Source organism: Oncorhynchus keta, chromosome 29, assembly GCF_023373465.1.
Source record: "Oncorhynchus keta strain PuntledgeMale-10-30-2019 chromosome 29, Oket_V2, whole genome shotgun sequence".
NCBI classification, from domain to species: domain Eukaryota; kingdom Metazoa; phylum Chordata; class Actinopteri; order Salmoniformes; family Salmonidae; genus Oncorhynchus; species Oncorhynchus keta.
Genome location: NC_068449.1, coordinates 21,973,569 through 21,990,869, shown reverse-complemented (window position 1 = coordinate 21,990,869; position 17,301 = coordinate 21,973,569). Strand labels below are relative to the sequence as shown.

At 45.5% G+C, this 17,301-nt stretch overlaps 1 protein-coding gene across 1 annotated transcript in view; it reads left to right on the top strand.

The window, feature by feature from the left end:
- The window catches only part of LOC118362478 (latent-transforming growth factor beta-binding protein 2-like), a 153,660-nt gene that overhangs the window by 71,639 nt on the left and 64,720 nt on the right, over nt 1-17,301 (top strand). Inside the window, exons 4-7 of the mRNA XM_035742833.2 lie at nt 6,247-6,467; nt 7,516-7,686; nt 13,434-13,637; nt 15,064-15,383. Of these exons, the coding sequence (XP_035598726.2) occupies nt 6,247-6,467; nt 7,516-7,686; nt 13,434-13,637; nt 15,064-15,383 (916 nt within the window). The remainder of the gene's footprint in view (nt 1-6,246; nt 6,468-7,515; nt 7,687-13,433; nt 13,638-15,063; nt 15,384-17,301) is intronic.

Genomic DNA, 17,301 nt, shown 5'->3' with positions numbered 1-17,301 from the left:
CTGAATATTGTTTGTAGGGCTCACCTTATGCTGTGAGGAAATAGTTTGCCATTGGGAGCAAAAACGTCTGGCTTGGCCCAGGAAGTGAAGTGAGGCAGGATGCGTGCAGGCCAGGTGTCACACTCAGGAACAGAAAAAACCCATCATGACCTGGGCTTGACTGGCACCCGTACCGCCATGCACCTCTCCCCCGCTCCAATACCCGGCTGATTGATGACTGATACAAGCACATCAGGTTTCCCCAATGTCATTTCCTACGGAGAGGGTCTCTAGTAGGGGAGTCAGGAAGGACTGGGTCAACAGCTGTCAGCTAGGTGCATGTTGTCTTTCTGAAGGATGGTTTATATGAGGACCGTTTGTCTCCATTTGTCCTTTTCACTGAGGGTCATGTTACGCTGGCAACAGGAATGTGGTTTGGACTCTCTGAATAGCAACATGCTGAGTCTTGAGCTGCTCAGTACAGCTGAGGCGGTGGGTTTGTAGTTTAAGACAGAGGACCCATTAGTTAGATGGTGTGGAGCAGCAACATCCTAAAAGGACCGACCCAACACCTGACATAAACCATTCACATTTGAAACAGGTTATTATACACTTTTACAGCAATAGTAGGGCTATTGCACACTTTACATTACAATGGCCGTTAACTTGGCATGATAAGTATAAACATTTGCGTTTCTGATAAGCAATGAAAACACCCCCGAAACGGGAGAAACCAATTTCCAGGAGGCGTGTAAATACAATGCTAAACATTTCTAAATAGATTATAAAGGTAACCAGACTGCCATTTGTTCAGTCAATAAAAAGTACAATGTTCAATGGGACTAGTGATGGCATAGGCCTAGCTAATTTAACAAGCAATGTTTGTACCAAACATGTGATGCATATTCAGTGTGTGTGTGTTTTAGGTTTGTGTTCGTGTGTGCCTGACTGAAACCACATATATAATGAATGTGAATTATTGTTTAAAAATGTTATTTTTTTACCCCCCTTTTCATGGTATCCAATTGTTAGTAGCTACTATCTTGTCTCATCGCTACAACTCCCGTACGGGCTCAGGAGAGACGAAGGCTGAAAGTCATGCGTCCTCCGAAACACAAGCCAACCAAGCCACACTGCTTCTTAACACAACGCGCATCCAACCCGGAAGCCAGCCGCACCAATGTGTTCAAGGAAACACCGTGCACCTAGCGACCTGGTCAGCACGCACTGCACCCGGCCCGCCACAGGAGTCACTAGTGTGCGATGAGACAAGGATTTCCCTACTGGCCAAACCCTCCCTAACCCAGATGATGCTAGGCCAATTGTGCATCGCCCCATGGACCTCCCGGTCACAGCCGGCTGCGACAGAGCCTGGGCTTGAACCCAGAGTCTATGGTGTTACAGCTAGCACTGCGATGCAGTGCCTTAGACCACTGCGCCCCCCGGGAGGCGAATGTTATTGTTATTCTAAATCAGTGGTTTCATTTCATCCTTAAATAACTTGAAGCGTTGCTGGTGTATAACTGTGAGGAGCTGATTCTCTGACTAAGGGCTTGGGTCTGTCTCCTCTCTGTCTTGTGTTGTAGTCTGCAATGTGGTCGGTGGGAGACCAGACCAGTGGGATGCAGATGTTTTAAGGGGTGAAGTAATTCCCGTCCGTGGTGTAATGCTGCTCACAGAGCCCAGGTAGAGGAGGTCTGACAGGGAAAGCACATGCCTGGTCCACTGCTCTCACATGAGCTCAGCTTCTCCCCCGCACACTGCTGCTGTTTGTAATTACACCAAATCAAATGCTCACAGCACAGGCAGCCAGAAGTGTGACCGCTTTGTTCTTCCATCAGATTTGTAATACTTCCTCCAACACTGTTTAACACTCCGGCTGATGCCCACCAGGCACACACACACACACACACACACACACACACACACACACACACACACACACACACACACACACACACACACACACACACACACACACACACACACACACACGCACGTGTGCAGATGGATCCAAAGGGAAATCATGAGTGTTATTCACCCAATTCCCGGATGCTTTATTTTCTCTTAATCAGTGGTGACTGGTCGTATATTACAAAATGCCTTTTATACTAAACATAATCTTCTATTAATTAGCCATGCACATGCTGCTCTGACCAACAACAGATGTACTGTAGGACCTAAGTACGGTATAATACTCTTGATTCAATTAAAGCAAAATATGTCAAAACATATGGAATCAATTAAGTAATGCTATGACCTAAGACAGATATAATGCTATGACCTAAGACAAATATAATGCTATGACCTAAGACAAATATAATGCTATGACCTAAGACAAATATAATGCTATGACCTAAGACAAATATAATGCTATGACCTAAGACAAATATAATGCTATGACCTAAGACAGATATAATGCTATGACCTAAGACAGATATAATGCTATGACCTAAGACAGACATAATGCTATGACCTAAGACAGACATAATGCTATGACCTAAGACAGACATAATGCTATGACCTAAGACAGACATAATGCTATGACCTAAGACAGACATAATGCTATGACCTAAGACAGATATAATGCTATGACCTAAGACAGGTATAATGCTATGACAAATAATGATGGCGCCGGAGTGGCTGGCTGCTGTCTTACCGGCTCAAAACCAACCATGCCATTTTTTTTTTTTGCGTTGTTCGTAACTTGTTTTGTACATAATGTTGCTGCTTCCATCTCTTATTGCTGAAAAGAGGTTCTGGACATCAGAACTCCGATTACTCACCTCAGATTAGACTAAGAGTTTTTCTTCAATGAGTCGGACGGGAGGGATATACTGCAGACACCCGACCAGATCCCCATCAGACTGAGATTTCAGGGTGTCTTGTCAAGACCAGGCGACGAGTGGCTAATCTGCCTCTGCCTTCCATCCTGCTAGCTAATGTTCAATCGCTGGAAAATAAATGGGACGAACGGAACATTAAAAACTTTAATATCTTATGTTTCACCGAGTCGTGGATGAACGACGACATTAAGAACATACAGCTGGCGGGTTATACACTCTATCAGCAGGATAGAACAGCAGCCTCTGGTAAGACACGTGGTGGGGGCCTATGCATATATGTAAATACATATAGCTGGTGCACGATATCTAAGAAAGTCTCAAGGTTTTGCTCACCTATCTACCAAGAGAGTTTTCATCTTTATTTTTTGTAGCTGTCTACATACCACCACAGACCGATGCTGGCACTAAAACCGCACTCAATGAGCTGTATACCGCCATAAGCAAACAGGAAAGAGCTCATCCAGAGGCGGCGCTCCTAGTGGCTGGAAACTTTAATGCAGGGACACTTAAATCAGTTTTACCTCATTTCTATCAGCATGTTAAATGTGCAACCAGAGGGAAAACATTTTGAGACTACCGTTACTCCACACACAGAGACACATACAAAGCTCTCCCTTGCCCTCCATTTGGCAAATCTGACCATAATTCTATCCTCCTGATACCTGCTTACAAGAAAAAATGTAAGCAGGAAGCACCAGTGACTCCGTCTATAAAAAGTGGTCAGATGAAGCAGATGCTAAACTACAGGACTGTTTTGCTAGCACAGACTGGAATATGTTTTGGGATTCTTCTGATGGCAATGAAGAGTACACCACATCAGTCACTGGCTTTATCAGTAAGTGCATCGATGACATCGTCCCCACAGTGACTGCACGTACATACCCCAACCAGAAGCCATGGATTACATGCAGCATTCGCACTGAGATAAAGGGTAGAGCTACCGCTTTCAAGGAGCGGGACTCTAACCCGAAAGCTTAAAAAAAATCCTGCTATGCCCTCTGACAAACCATCAAACAGGAAAATCTTCGATACAGGACTAAGATCCAATCGTAGTACACCGGCTCCGACGCTCGTCGGATGTGGCAGGGCTTGCAAACTATTACAGACTACAAGCACAGCCAAGAGCTGCCCAGTGACATGAGCTTACCAAACAAGCTAAACTCCTTCTATGCTCGCTTCGCGGCAAGTAACACTGAAACATGCATGAGAACATCAGCTGTTCCAGACAACTATGTGAGTACACTCTCCGCAGCCGATGTGAGTAAGACCTTTAAACAGGTCAACATTCACAAGGCCGCAGGGCCATACGGATTACCAGGATGTGTACTGCGAGCATGCGCTGACCAACTGGCAAGTGTCTTCACTGACATTTTCAACCTCTCCCTGTCTGAGTCTGTAATACCAACAAGTTTTAAGCAGACCACCATAGTCCCTGTACCCAAGAACACTAAGGTAACCTGCTTAAATGACTACCAACCTGTAGCACTCACGTCTGTAGCACTCATGCCATGAAATGCTTTGAAAGGCTGGTCATGGCTCACATCAACACCATTATTCCAGAAACCCTAGACCCACTCCAATTTGCATACCGCAGATCCACAGATTATGCAATCTCTATTGCACACCACACTGTGCCTTTCACACCAGGACAAAGGAACACATATGTGAGAATGCTATTCATTGACTACAGCTCAGCGTTCAACACCGTAGTGCCCTCAATGCTCATCACTAAGCTAAGGACCATGGGACTGAACACCTCCCTCTGCACTTGTATTCTGGACTTCCTGTTGGGCCGCCCCCAAGTGGTAAGGGTAGGTAACAACACATCTGATCCTCAACACGTGGGCCTCTCAGGGGTGCGTGCTCAGTCCCCTCCTGTACTCCCTGTTCACCCATGACTGCATGGCCAGGCACGACTCCAAGACCATCATTAAGTTTGCTGATGACACAACAGTGGTAGGCCTGATCACCGACAACGATGAGACAGCCTATAGGGAGGAGGTCAGAGACCTGACCGTGTGGTGCAAGGACAACAACCTCTCCCTCAACGTGATCAAGACTAAGGAGATGATTGTGGACTACAGGACCAGGAGGACTGAGCGCGCCCCCATTCTCATCGACGAGGCTGTAGTGGAGCAGGTTGAGAACTTCAAGTTCCTTGGCGTCCACATCACCAGCAAACTAACATGGTCCAAGCACACCAAGACAATCGTGAAGAGGGCATGACAAAACCTACTCCCCCTCAGGAGACTGAAAAGATTTAGCATGAATCCTCAGATCCTCAAAAGGTTTTACAGCTGCACCATCGAGAGCATCCTGACGGGTTGCATCACTGCCTGGTATGGCAACTGCTCGGGCCTCCGACTTCAAGGCACTACAGAGGGTAGTGCGAACGGCCCAGTATATCACTGGGGCCAAGCTTCCTGCCATCCAGGACCTCTATACCATGCGGTGTCAGAGGATGGCCCTAAGAATTGTCCGACTCCAAGCCATAAGACTCCTGAACATCTAATCCAAATGGCTACTCTGACTTTTTTCATTACCCTCCCCCCCCCTCTTTTACACCGCTGCTACTCTCTGTCATTATCACTTTAATAACTCTACCTACATGTACATATTACCTCAACTAACCGGTGCCCCCACACATTGACTCTGTACCGGTACCCCCCTGTATATAGTCTCGCTATTGTTGCTCTTAATTTTTTTGTTATTCTTGTCTCTTACTTTTTGGGGGGTATTTTCTTAAAACTGCATTGTTGGTTACAGACTTGTACGTAAGCATTCCACTGTAAGGTCTAATACCTGTTGTATTCGGCGCATGTGACAAATGACATTTGATTTGACCTAAGACAGACATAACGCTATGACCTAAGACAGACATAAATCAAATCAAACTTTATTTGCCACATACACCGAATACAGTGTAGACTTTACCAGTGCAGTTCAAGAAGAAAAAAATATTTACCAAGTAGGCTAAAATATACAGTAATAATAAAAAGTAACACAATAACAATAACAATAACGAGGCTATATACAACGAGGCTATATACAGGAGGCACCGGTACTGAGTCAGTCTGCAGGGGTACAGGCTAGTTGAGGTAATCTGTACATGTAGGTGGGGGGCGATAACAGACATAATGCTATGACCGAAGACAGACATAATGCTATGACCGAAGACAGACATAACGCTATGACCGAAGACAGACATAACGCTATGACCGAAGACAGACATAACGCTATGACCTAAGACAGACATAATGCTACGTTTTGTGTGTCAAACTCTCACAAATACAGTAGAACGTTATGTTTAACATGTTGACCATGTGTAAGTGGCGGTGTTCTGTATGTTGTTTGTGTTTGTTTAGTGACTGCTGTAGAGAGAGAGTTTTAAAGGATCTGGTGTCATCTGTCTTGTTACCAGGACCCAGGTGAGACGAGGACCAGCCGACACTTCGTCTCCCCTACAGACTGGGACGTCTCGCACAGTCAAACGATACCCATCATCCACTGGCCCCATCACCTCCAACGCCCTGCCCAATGGCAACAGACATGACAATGGGAAGGGGAATGGTCGTAACGGCCACAGACCCACCACCGATGTCCACACCGACAGACAAGTCAACGATGCAGTGGCGCCGGCAGGTAATGACCAGAAAAGAAAAAAGAGTTTCATCCAAGTCGATACCACTGTTCTTTATTACCCTGCTTTCTAACAAAATTAAAACAAATATACCCTACGGAATGCAGGACACACACACACACACATTTGTGTCCCGCACCATTGGTTAGAGCCTGTAAGTAAGCATTTCACTGTAAGGTCTGTACATGTAGGTGGGGGCGATGACAGACATAGTGCTATGACCAAAGGGTCCACTGTAAGGTAACCTGTTGTATTCGGCGCACGTGACAAATAAACTTTGATTTGATTTGACACATACTCACAGTGAATTTCTGTCTTCACTGAATGGAACATTAGATTTGGGGGGGGAGTGGTGTTGGCGCCGTCCCAGGCTCCCCTCCCTCCCTGTGGTTTTCATCACATGAGCGACAGATGTTTGATATCTGCTCTCTGCTCTGGAGTGTCTGCAGTGTTCAATCACTGGAAAGCTGTGCTCCCTCCCTTAGGACCCAGAGAGGGAGGTGGGAAGAAGGGGGAGGCACCACGGTCCTCATTGTCACCTCAGCCCCATGACAGGCTGCACCCTGACATAACCCTCCCCCACCACCAGAAACTTCCAGAAACCCCTCCAACCCTCTCAGAACAGAACAGAGCCCTCTGTAAAGCTGTCTGCTGTCTGAGTTTCTCTTGTTTTTCCCTCCTACTAGGGCAACGGTGTTGAACAGCTTCCCACCATTACAGGTTTACTCACACATCTAGAACACCTTTTCCCAATAATACAGGCTTGGAGGACAGGCATCCTCTCAGCTGTACCATTCCAAGGCACTGACACAAACACACTCACGCATAAACAAACACACACACGCCCAAACACACACACACTCATATTAACCTCCCCTTCTGTTGGGCTAGCCAGGCAGGAGGGCCAGAGATTGTCTGTCTGTCTGTCTGTCTGTCTGTCTGTCTGTCTGTCTGTCTGTCTGTCTGTCTGTGGCTCGTTAAGAATGCAGCTCTTCTCCAGCGCAGCGCTGCTCCTGCTCACCCAGGTCTCTGTGTGTCGCTGTGCTCCAGGGGCCAACCTTACCTCCAACCTGGACCGCATCAAAATCGTCTTCACCCCCATGGTGTGTCGGAGGGTGTGCAGTGGCGGCCGCTGCTACAACAACTGTGAGAAGGGTGACACCACCACCGTCTACAGTGAGAACCAGCACCAGCCACCCAAGACCCAGGGCTTCAGACTCTGTGAGTTCCCCCCCCCCCCCCCCACTGTCTGAATGTAGTCCAGGGGAAAGAGGGGATCCTGATAGGTAAACCCATTCCCACTGCGGCACTGTCAACACTGAATAGCAGGCAGTCAGGGAAAGAGAGGGGACAAAGTGGGGGAGATTATGCATGGTCGGGAACAGTGTGAAAGAGAGAGAGATGGGCAGAGGGGAGAGAGCGAGGGAGAAGGGAGAGCAGATTAAGAGCAGGTCTCCCTGCCCATTGTGTTGCAGGGCTCAGTGGAGGGGGTTAAGCTGACCACACACGTGGAAGCGGCGCTCTCACGCTCCCAACACTTAGCACAGTCTTTTTGTGGTTTAAGTCTCGCTCTCAGCGCCACTGTTAACCATTTAACGTGCTCACTGGGAGCGATGGAGGGAAGGAAACAGAGAGAAAGAGCGAGGGAGAGAGAAAGAGAGGGAGTAACCGCGTGAACAGGATTTTATAGGGATTACATTAAAGCTGCCATTTATCCACAGGCTTTGCTACAAACTCACACAGGAGAGTAGTCTCCCTCCCTGTCTCTCCATGGTGGGGGAGAACAATAACCAATGCTGGGGTTCCGGCCCTGTTTCCATAGTGTTCCCCTCAGCCCATACCACACAACTAAGGCTCACAGTAATCACTCAAACTGATTAGAAGTGAAGAGCGCCCATATCAAATACACACACGCCGCCGCCGCCCCACACTTAACACACTAAGCTCCTCATGGGAGGAACTGGCTGAGTTCTGAATAGATAAACAGATTGTTTTGCAGATTTATGCTCCCATTAATAGGTTTTGGGAGAATTTTAACTTACTCCAAACACTTCAATGGCTTGGCAGAGAAATTTCACAATGCATTCCTTGGAACTTCTGGGTGATCCTGAGAAGTAGTTTGTTTTTATGTTTGATTTTATTTTAAAGAAATTTCTGACCATTAAAACATCTGTAAAAAGACTCTGTTAAAGGAAATTTCTCGACATCCAAGCTGGCATTTTGTTGTTGCTGAAGTGCGTGTTCCTCAAGGAATGTCAAGTGGGCAGCGAACAGTTATGTCATGTTGTTATGTTCCCAATGTGGGGCAGTAAAAACTAGGTGGATAACATCATTACACTGTTGGGCTCCCTGGATTCACAACATTTAAACCTGACATTACTGGGACAAGAGACTTAGAGAAGCCATTTAACAATGCATTTCAAAGACATCCGTGGTGGTGTGTGGCACGGGCCTGAATTGTATCTTCCTATCTGTCTGGTAGGTAGAGGTTGGGTAAGAGAAAAAGTCAGGTTGTTGTCTAGGAATAATTCCTGCCCCATGCTGAGGTTAACTAGGGCTAGGCTGAAGTTGAAGCTGGGGACGGGACAGCATCTGCGGCAAGACTGAGACTGTGTCTGCGGCGAGACTGTGTCTGCGACGAGACTGAGACTGTGTCTGCGGCGAGACTGAGACTGTGTCTGCGGCGAGGCTGAGACTGGGTCTGCGGCGAGACTGAGACTGTGTCTGCGGCGAGACTGAGACTGTCTGCGGCGAGACTGAGACTGTGTCTGCGGCGAGGCTGAGACTGTGTCTGAGGCGAGACTGAGACTGTGTCTGCGGCGAGACTGAGACTGTGTCTGCGGCGAGACTGAGACTGTGTCTGCGGCGAGACTGAGACTGTGTCTGCGGCGAGACTGAGACTGTGTCTGCGGCGAGGCTGAGACTGTGTCTGCGGCGAGGCTGAGACTGGGTCTGCGGCGAGACTGAGACTGTGTCTGCGACGAGACTGAGACTGTGTCTGCGGCAAGACTGAGACTGTGTCTGCGGCGAGGCTGAGACTGGGTCTGCGGCGAGACTGAGACTGTGTCTGCGGCGAGACTGAGACTGTGTCTGCGGCGAGGCTGAGACTGTCTGCGGCGAGGCTGAGACTGTGTCTGCGGCGAGGCTGAGACTGTGTCTGCGGCGAGGCTGAGACTGTGTCTGCGGCGAGGCTGAGACATACCTATATGCATACCTAAATAATGTAGATACATGACGTGAAGCCACGTAGAATTTTGCATAATAATATAATAATAATATATGCATTTACCTAAATAATGTGTGCATACATTCTACATGGGTGGTCCCGAATCGAACCCACTACCCTGGCGTTACAAGCGCCATGCTCTACCAACTGAGCCACAGAAGGACCACAAAACTTTGTGTGCAACAAAGCATTCCTTAACTAGCCCACAATATCTGCTGTGTGGATGGAGCAGTCAACAAGTCGAGAAGTCATTTGAAAGAGTAACACAATTTCAGTGAGACAACTCAAGGGGCGAAATGGCAAGATAATGGAATTCATTGCCCTTGATAATCAACCGTTCTTAGTCGTGGGTGATGTTGTCTTTCGCCGACTGGTCAAGCACCGGTACACACTACCAAGTGTGCTATTTTTCAGATGTTGCCCTACCCGAGTTACACAGTAATAGTGTCACTGCTATTAGCTTCACGACATACATACTATGGAATGTCGTTTGGGTATTTGCAAGTCAAAAAAGATACAGTAGCTCTGTCAAAGCTGTACAAAAAAGCATGCAAACACCGGCCACAAACGATGAGTTTACAATACCGTGTTGGTAATAAAGCATAATTTGTTCGACCGCAACTTCTGGGGTCGTGAGCTTTAGCTTGGTACCAAGCTAGCACCAATACAACCAGCCTGAAAACAATAACCAGTAGCAACTGCAGTCATTTTCATTATTCTTACCAATGATTTAGGAATCCTTGTGAGTAAGTATTAGCAAGGTTTCCACTTGTTGTTCGCCTATTGAAATTGAACATTAGTTAATGAAAATAAATAGCTAGCCAGCTACTTAACCCTGTTGCCAAAAGTGAACATTATAAGCAGCCAACTTGCTTCATCTGGCTAGTGAGGCTCGACCGGACCAGGTTGTGTTGTGAAGCTAGCCACAATAAGGATTAGGCACAATAGTGGAATTTGCGGTTTGCCTTCAAAATAAAAGTGTCATTGACAGTGATGCAAATGAATACAAATAGTAGAATTATTCCATAGATTTATTTTGAAGGCTAACCGCAAATTCCACTATTGTGGCTAATTCTTATTGTGGCTAGCTTCACAGATGCGTCCGACCACAATTAATCAAATAAGAACTGTCTTCAAAATTAGGGTTATTTTAGATGACACCTAGCTATATAGCTATATAGTTAGCTAGCTATATAGTTAGCTATATAGTTAGCTAGCTAATAGCTACTGAAACAGATGTATGTTGTTTTGGGAAGAACATTGTTTGCATCCATGAGCTAGCTACCTTTCTTTTATGACCATCACTGTAGGTGCACGCGACAACTTTACCAGCATCATAGCATACGTATCGATGAATCGTGGTGACATGTGAAATACGAGTGATAATGTAATCAATGTGTAATAAATACGTAACAAATTCATGAACGTGTTAAATTATGTGAGCTGCAGTCATATTCAGGTCATGACTGGTCAACAGGCTTATTTGACACGTCAAATAGTGTTATTTGTTAAATAGTATATTTCTTGACACGCAAAGACCCAAACGGTGTTCCATTGAAATCCTGGTTGAGAATGAAATAACTGAACAAAAGAACAACGAAACTGTAACGGCGTTCATCTGTTGAAAGAGGAGTGGACCAAAATGCGGCGTGGTGGTTACTCATGTTCTTTAATGAAAAATGAACGATACATGAAATAACTTAATATACAAAACAACAAACGAAACGTGAAAACCTATACAGCCTATACATCTTGTGACAACAAACACAGAGACAGGAACAATCACCCACAAAACACACAGTGAAACCTAGGCTACCTAAATATGGTTCCCAATCAGAGACAACGAGAATCACCTGACTCTGATTGAGAACCGCCTCAGGCAGCCAAGCCTATGCTAGACACCCCTACTCAGCCGCAATCCCAATGCCTACTAAAACCCCAATACGAAACACAACAAAATAAACCCATGTCACACCCTGGCCTGACCAAATAAATAACGAAAACACAAAATACTAAGACCAGGGCGTGACAGAAACAGCACAGCAAGTAAGTGACAGACATAGGTTTTGATTGTTTTACTGGTAATGGGGACACACGTAAATGCCAACAAAATAACCTTTTGGTCAGTGTGGTGTGTGTGTAACCTTTGATTTAACTAGGCAAGTCAATTAAGAACAAATTCTTATTTACAATGACGGCCTACCCCGGCCAAACCCGGATGATGCTGGGCCAATTGTGCGCCGCCCTATGGGACTCCCAATCACGGCTGGATGTGATACAGCTGGATTCAAACCAGGGACTGTAGTGACTCCTCTTGCACTGAGATGCAGTGCCTTAGACCTCTGCGTCCATGTGTGTGTGTTAACTATTTAACTGTACTAGAATACTTAAAAGGCCGCAAAAATGTTAAATATCTGTATCGTTATTTTTGGCAAGGAATATATTGGATATCGGTATTGGCCAAAAATGTCATATCAGTGCATCACTCGTCAGGATAAGTCTAGATATGTAGCATAAAAAAATCAAGGTAATTTTTGGTACTTTTGGACCAAAAAGGGCATCAACCTTTTTTATTTTGTTCACTTAGAATATCGCCTTTTATTTGGGCAAGGCTGTTATCCAATTTTCATTTTCCAGGCTCAAGTATGAGTGAGTTAAGGTTAAGGTTTGTGCTCCTTTGTATATCCTGGTATGGAGCAGGTATGTAGGACACTGGGACCTTTGCCAAGAGATGAAAAGGCTCAACCTGTCAAGCACCAGCTGCTTCTCCTTGTAGAGGAAGATTGCAGGGTTGCAGGGTGTAAAGCAAAGTAAATCAAATCAAATTATTCAAAGAAAGACAGTGTTATGTAGGGATTCAATAGTCTTATTATGAGGCCACAAGGCAAGACCCAAATGCAGACACAGGAGTCAGATGGTTGAGCTCCGATATTTATTACAACAAAAGGGGTAGGCAAAAGGCAGGTCGGGGGACAGAGTTCATAAACCAGGTCAGAGTGCAGGCGATAGGCAGGCTCGAGGTCAGGACAGGCAGGGTGGTCAGGCAGGCGGATTCGGCGTCAGGACAGGCAACGGTCAAAACCAGGAGGGCTAGGAAAAAAACAGAGACAGGGAAAAACAGGAGTTGGGAGAAACACTGGTTGACTTGGCAAAACAAGACAAACTGGCACATAGAGACAGGAAACACAGGGATAAATACACCAGGGACTAATGGGGAAAACAGGTGACACCTGGAGGTGGGTGGAGACAATCACAAAGACAGGTGAAACAGAACAGGGCGTGACACTTATCTGCTCAAGAACCAATTGCCTTACTCCTTTGAAATAGGTGAGAGTTTCATTGTCAACAGAGAAAGTATCAAATATAGCAGTGTGTACATTCCTTATTTTCTTGAAACCTGGGTGTTTAAATGAGGCACATACACACATCATGGGACAGCTGAGAAAGGTTTGGCTTAATAGGGAGGGGTGATATTATTAGTGTGCGTTGCCCTCAGGTTGAAGTTGGAACTTCATAAACCCATGTCAAATGAGGTGTCTGCTCGTGAATGTGGTTATGTGAAAATTACATTCCAGAGAACAAGAAGTCTCCGTACACACTTTCTTTCAGAACTATCCCTCCTGCTTCTCATTATGTGTATGGGTATAAGCATAAATCAACTAATTAAAGCTGGCGGTTTCTTACACTAACTAACCTTTCTCTTTGGTAATGACCTTGGTCTCTCTTGTTCTCTCTCCTGCAGTCTTCTGTCAGATCCCCTGTCTGAGTGGTGGGCGCTGCATTGGCAGGGACCAGTGCTGGTGCCCATCAAACTCGACAGGGAAGTTCTGCCACCTCCCGGCCCCCCCTTCTGCCAGACCAACCCTCAGCCGGAAGGACGGCAGCCTGGCCGGACTTAACTCCTCATCCCACTCCATGTACACCCTGCCGCTGTCCAATCAACAAGGTAATCACCTAGCCATCTGTCTGGCTGGCTCGACGGAACACAAGGACACAGTCTCTGGCCAGGTCTCCAGGTCCTTCCCAGCCAGGTCTCCTGTAGACACACTGTTTCCTCCAGTTCTGCTCATTTTACTTCTGTCCTTTATAAATTGAATTAATCATGCCCTCTCAACTGTTCTGGTTCTGTTTGAACTAACTCAGGTTTAGTTGTTGATGTGCAACGGCCCATTAGTAACTGTGCCGTAATCTACCTTTGCGAAGCAGCAGTGAATGGATTCTCAGTAGAATATGTAATGGGGTGTTTTGAGGATAGTGCTCCATCTATCAACAGTAGACCCTATAGTGAATGAGAAACAGATCATGCCCTAACCAGTGCCATGAAGAGCAGCAAAATGAGCAGCCAGAGCAGCAGACTGATGTTTTGCCTCTCAACGTCTCTCCACTCTCCCTGTCCTCTACTGACTCTGACCAAAAAGGGAGACCTTCTTCCAGCTGATGGCGTAACTTGTGTCGCACCACATTATTTCTGCCTCATGCACAAATTCATATTGTTACTCCTATGAACAGAGAAATGTAATTATCCCCCCCCTCAAAAAACAAGCCACTAATAACAACAACACCTATAGATGCACTTTCCAACTCATTCATTACTACTGCAGTGCTTGTTGTAGCGCGAATGGAATTATGAAGAACACACGTTTTATGGCTTATAAAAGTGTTGAGTAAAAAGTGTTGACAGTGCTGAGTAAGAACTTAAACATGAACTCACTCATATAAACAGCAGCTCTTTAATGTATTCGTTGACGGTCTCTCTCTAGTCATGGTTTTAAAAGTTTTGAAATCTCACAGTATCAATTGTGCTGTAGATTTCTTTTATGCCTGCTATGTTACTGCAGACATGGTCATCTGAACTATCCAAATAGCCAAATAGTAGGCCTACGTGCACATGATTTGCTCACCGGGCCCGCCGGGAAGACAGAGTTTGTACCTTCAGACACATGAAATGGTTCAAACACCTGGTTGATGTGCTAACAATCATCTGCAAGTTATGAGCAGTCAGAAGTTCACACATCAAGTAGGCTACTGGGCAGCACTTAAAGTAGATGGCCCTAGTAAAAAAAACAGTACTAGACAACACCAGATTAAGACCTTTAGCTATGGAATGAAGCACTTTAGAATGTTTTAAGTGGCCTTTCATTTGTATTGTATCTCTATATGCTAAGACCGGGCTTGGGCTGAAGAGGTTATTTAAAGCCTTTTGGGAACATCCTTTGAGAATCATTGAATTTCAGATTTTACTGCAAGGTCAGGTCCAGGATATCATGTTTTTTTACCATGTCCATCCAGCCTGGGTTCAAGGTGTTTCTGCTGGTGTGATGGTAGAGAGTTTTGCCTGCCTGACTGTGCTGTGCGTTTTGTGTCCTGTCCAGTCTCTCTACATCCGTCCCTGGTGAATGTCCACATCCAGCACCCCCATGAGGCTGAGGTCCAGATCCACCAGGTAGCCCGGGTCAAGCTTGGCCAGAGACCCCCCACAGCCGAGGGGGGTCACTCTATACAGCAGCGCTCCCAACCTGGCCATGGCAACGGCAATGGGCATGAGCATGGGCACTCCATTGGAAACGGACACGGGAATGGGAATGGCCACGGAAACGGACACACCTTAGCCAACGGGAACGGCAGCAGCAACTCCAGACCCCGGCAGAACGGATATGTGGGAAGGTGCTTCCAGGAGACTGTCGATGGACAGGTACAGTGATGTACACTGAACACAGTAAATTATAGTTGATGATGATCCTAGCTAGGGCTGTGGAGGCCATGACATTTTGTCAGCCGTCAACTGTCATACAAATAACTGCCGGTCTTACGGTAATTGACCCTTAATTAATAAAACGCATTTAGTATCTGCGGGCTTCCACTCATAGCCTACAAGCCACGGATGCGGACCTTTGGAACATCTACATTTTAAAAAGTCTAATAAATGTATTTAATATAGCCTACACCTGCACAATAAATACATTATTTATTTTAGGCAGGTCTAAAGAAGAAAATGTCATTTATTTCAGAAGAACAGAATAGCGTATTCTGAGTTGTCTTTATGTTAGGGCCTGATATGACTGCGGGCAGACAAGATTTGCTAAGATTTCCCCTACCATTATTTTATAATAAGAATTATACAATTGAACATAGCTGAATAAAATAGAAAGGATATTTTGTCCAAACGTTTTTTGAGAGATTATGCACATGCACCTATTCTGTGTCGAGCGATTAACAAAGTCACAATTTGAAACAGGTCCTCCTATATGCTTGAGTTATAATTATTTATGCAACTTTAATTGAGATTCAAACCTTAGGCTATATGTTTTGATTTCTAATACATTGTAAGGCTGCATGATGCGACTCTAATGATGATTTGAAAATAGGCTACGCTAACAGTTAGTTGTGATACACACCTATGGGCAAGGCTACATGATGCGTGTGTCACTATGATTCTCACTCATCAGACTATTCTCAATGTAATCTTGTCTTTAAATACAATACAGTATACTAAATAAAATATGTGTGAAATTAGTTTTGGTTTAGAATGGGCCGTTATCATGCACCTGTCGGAACAAGAGCAGGGGAAAAAAGACATGTCATCAGTATGCACTTGAATAGCGAATGGAGGATGCTAGGATGCTAATAGCGAATGGAGGATGCTAGGATGCTAATAGCGAATGGAGGATGCTAGGATGCTAATAGCGAATGGAGGATGCTAGGATGCGAATAGCAAATGGTAGGCTACTCTGGTGTAAAGCAAACCAATGTGCTAATATTAGGAAAGTTGAGAAATAAATATAGTAGGCCTTAATAGAGGCCATCAAAACTTAGTTTTCTCATGCAATCGGATAGTATAGCCAATAGAAATGTTGCATAACATGGGTTTATAAGAACACTTATTTCATTCCGTTCATCAACCAGCTATGAGGAGCTGGCTCTCGCTCCACAACAGGTGATCCTTTTCTACTCAAGCTCTGAATGCAAGAACTCTTAAGTGTTTGATTTTCAATTTCATTTGCATTGACATCAGAGTGATTAGAGGGACAGTAGAGCCCTGAGTACCAGGCCATTAGTGACTGGCCGTTAGCAAGTTTGGTAGACTACTAATGACCATCAGTGGCATCAGAATGCAGTTTTGGAGAAGCCTAGTTACCATGACTGGTAATACGGTCAGGATGTTTGCCTAGTCTTTGAGGTGAAGACCAAGTTTGGCTACTGTGTGTTTTACTGTTTGTGCCGCAGGGCAGCATACCTACCTTCCCTCCTCTGTCTGTCTGGTAGAAGCTGCCTATGTTCGAATTTATCCTGCATCCAGGATTGATGAGTTGTCAACACATTGGTCATCTCATGTTCCCCTCCCAACACACACAGACGTGTCAGAAGTTAGTTATGAGTTAGGCCTGAAATGAAGGGAAAAGGAAGGAGACTGAAATCCACTACTTGTCTCAAAGACAAGGCGAACTGCTACACCCACAATGCATCTCCTTCACACTCTCTCACACACACAGAGTAAATAAAGACAGAGCAGTGGTGGCCAGTGGAGGAAGAAATTGGAGGACAGGCTCTTTGGAATGGCTGGAATGGAATGATTGGAAAGGTATCAAACTCATGGAAACCATATGTTTGCG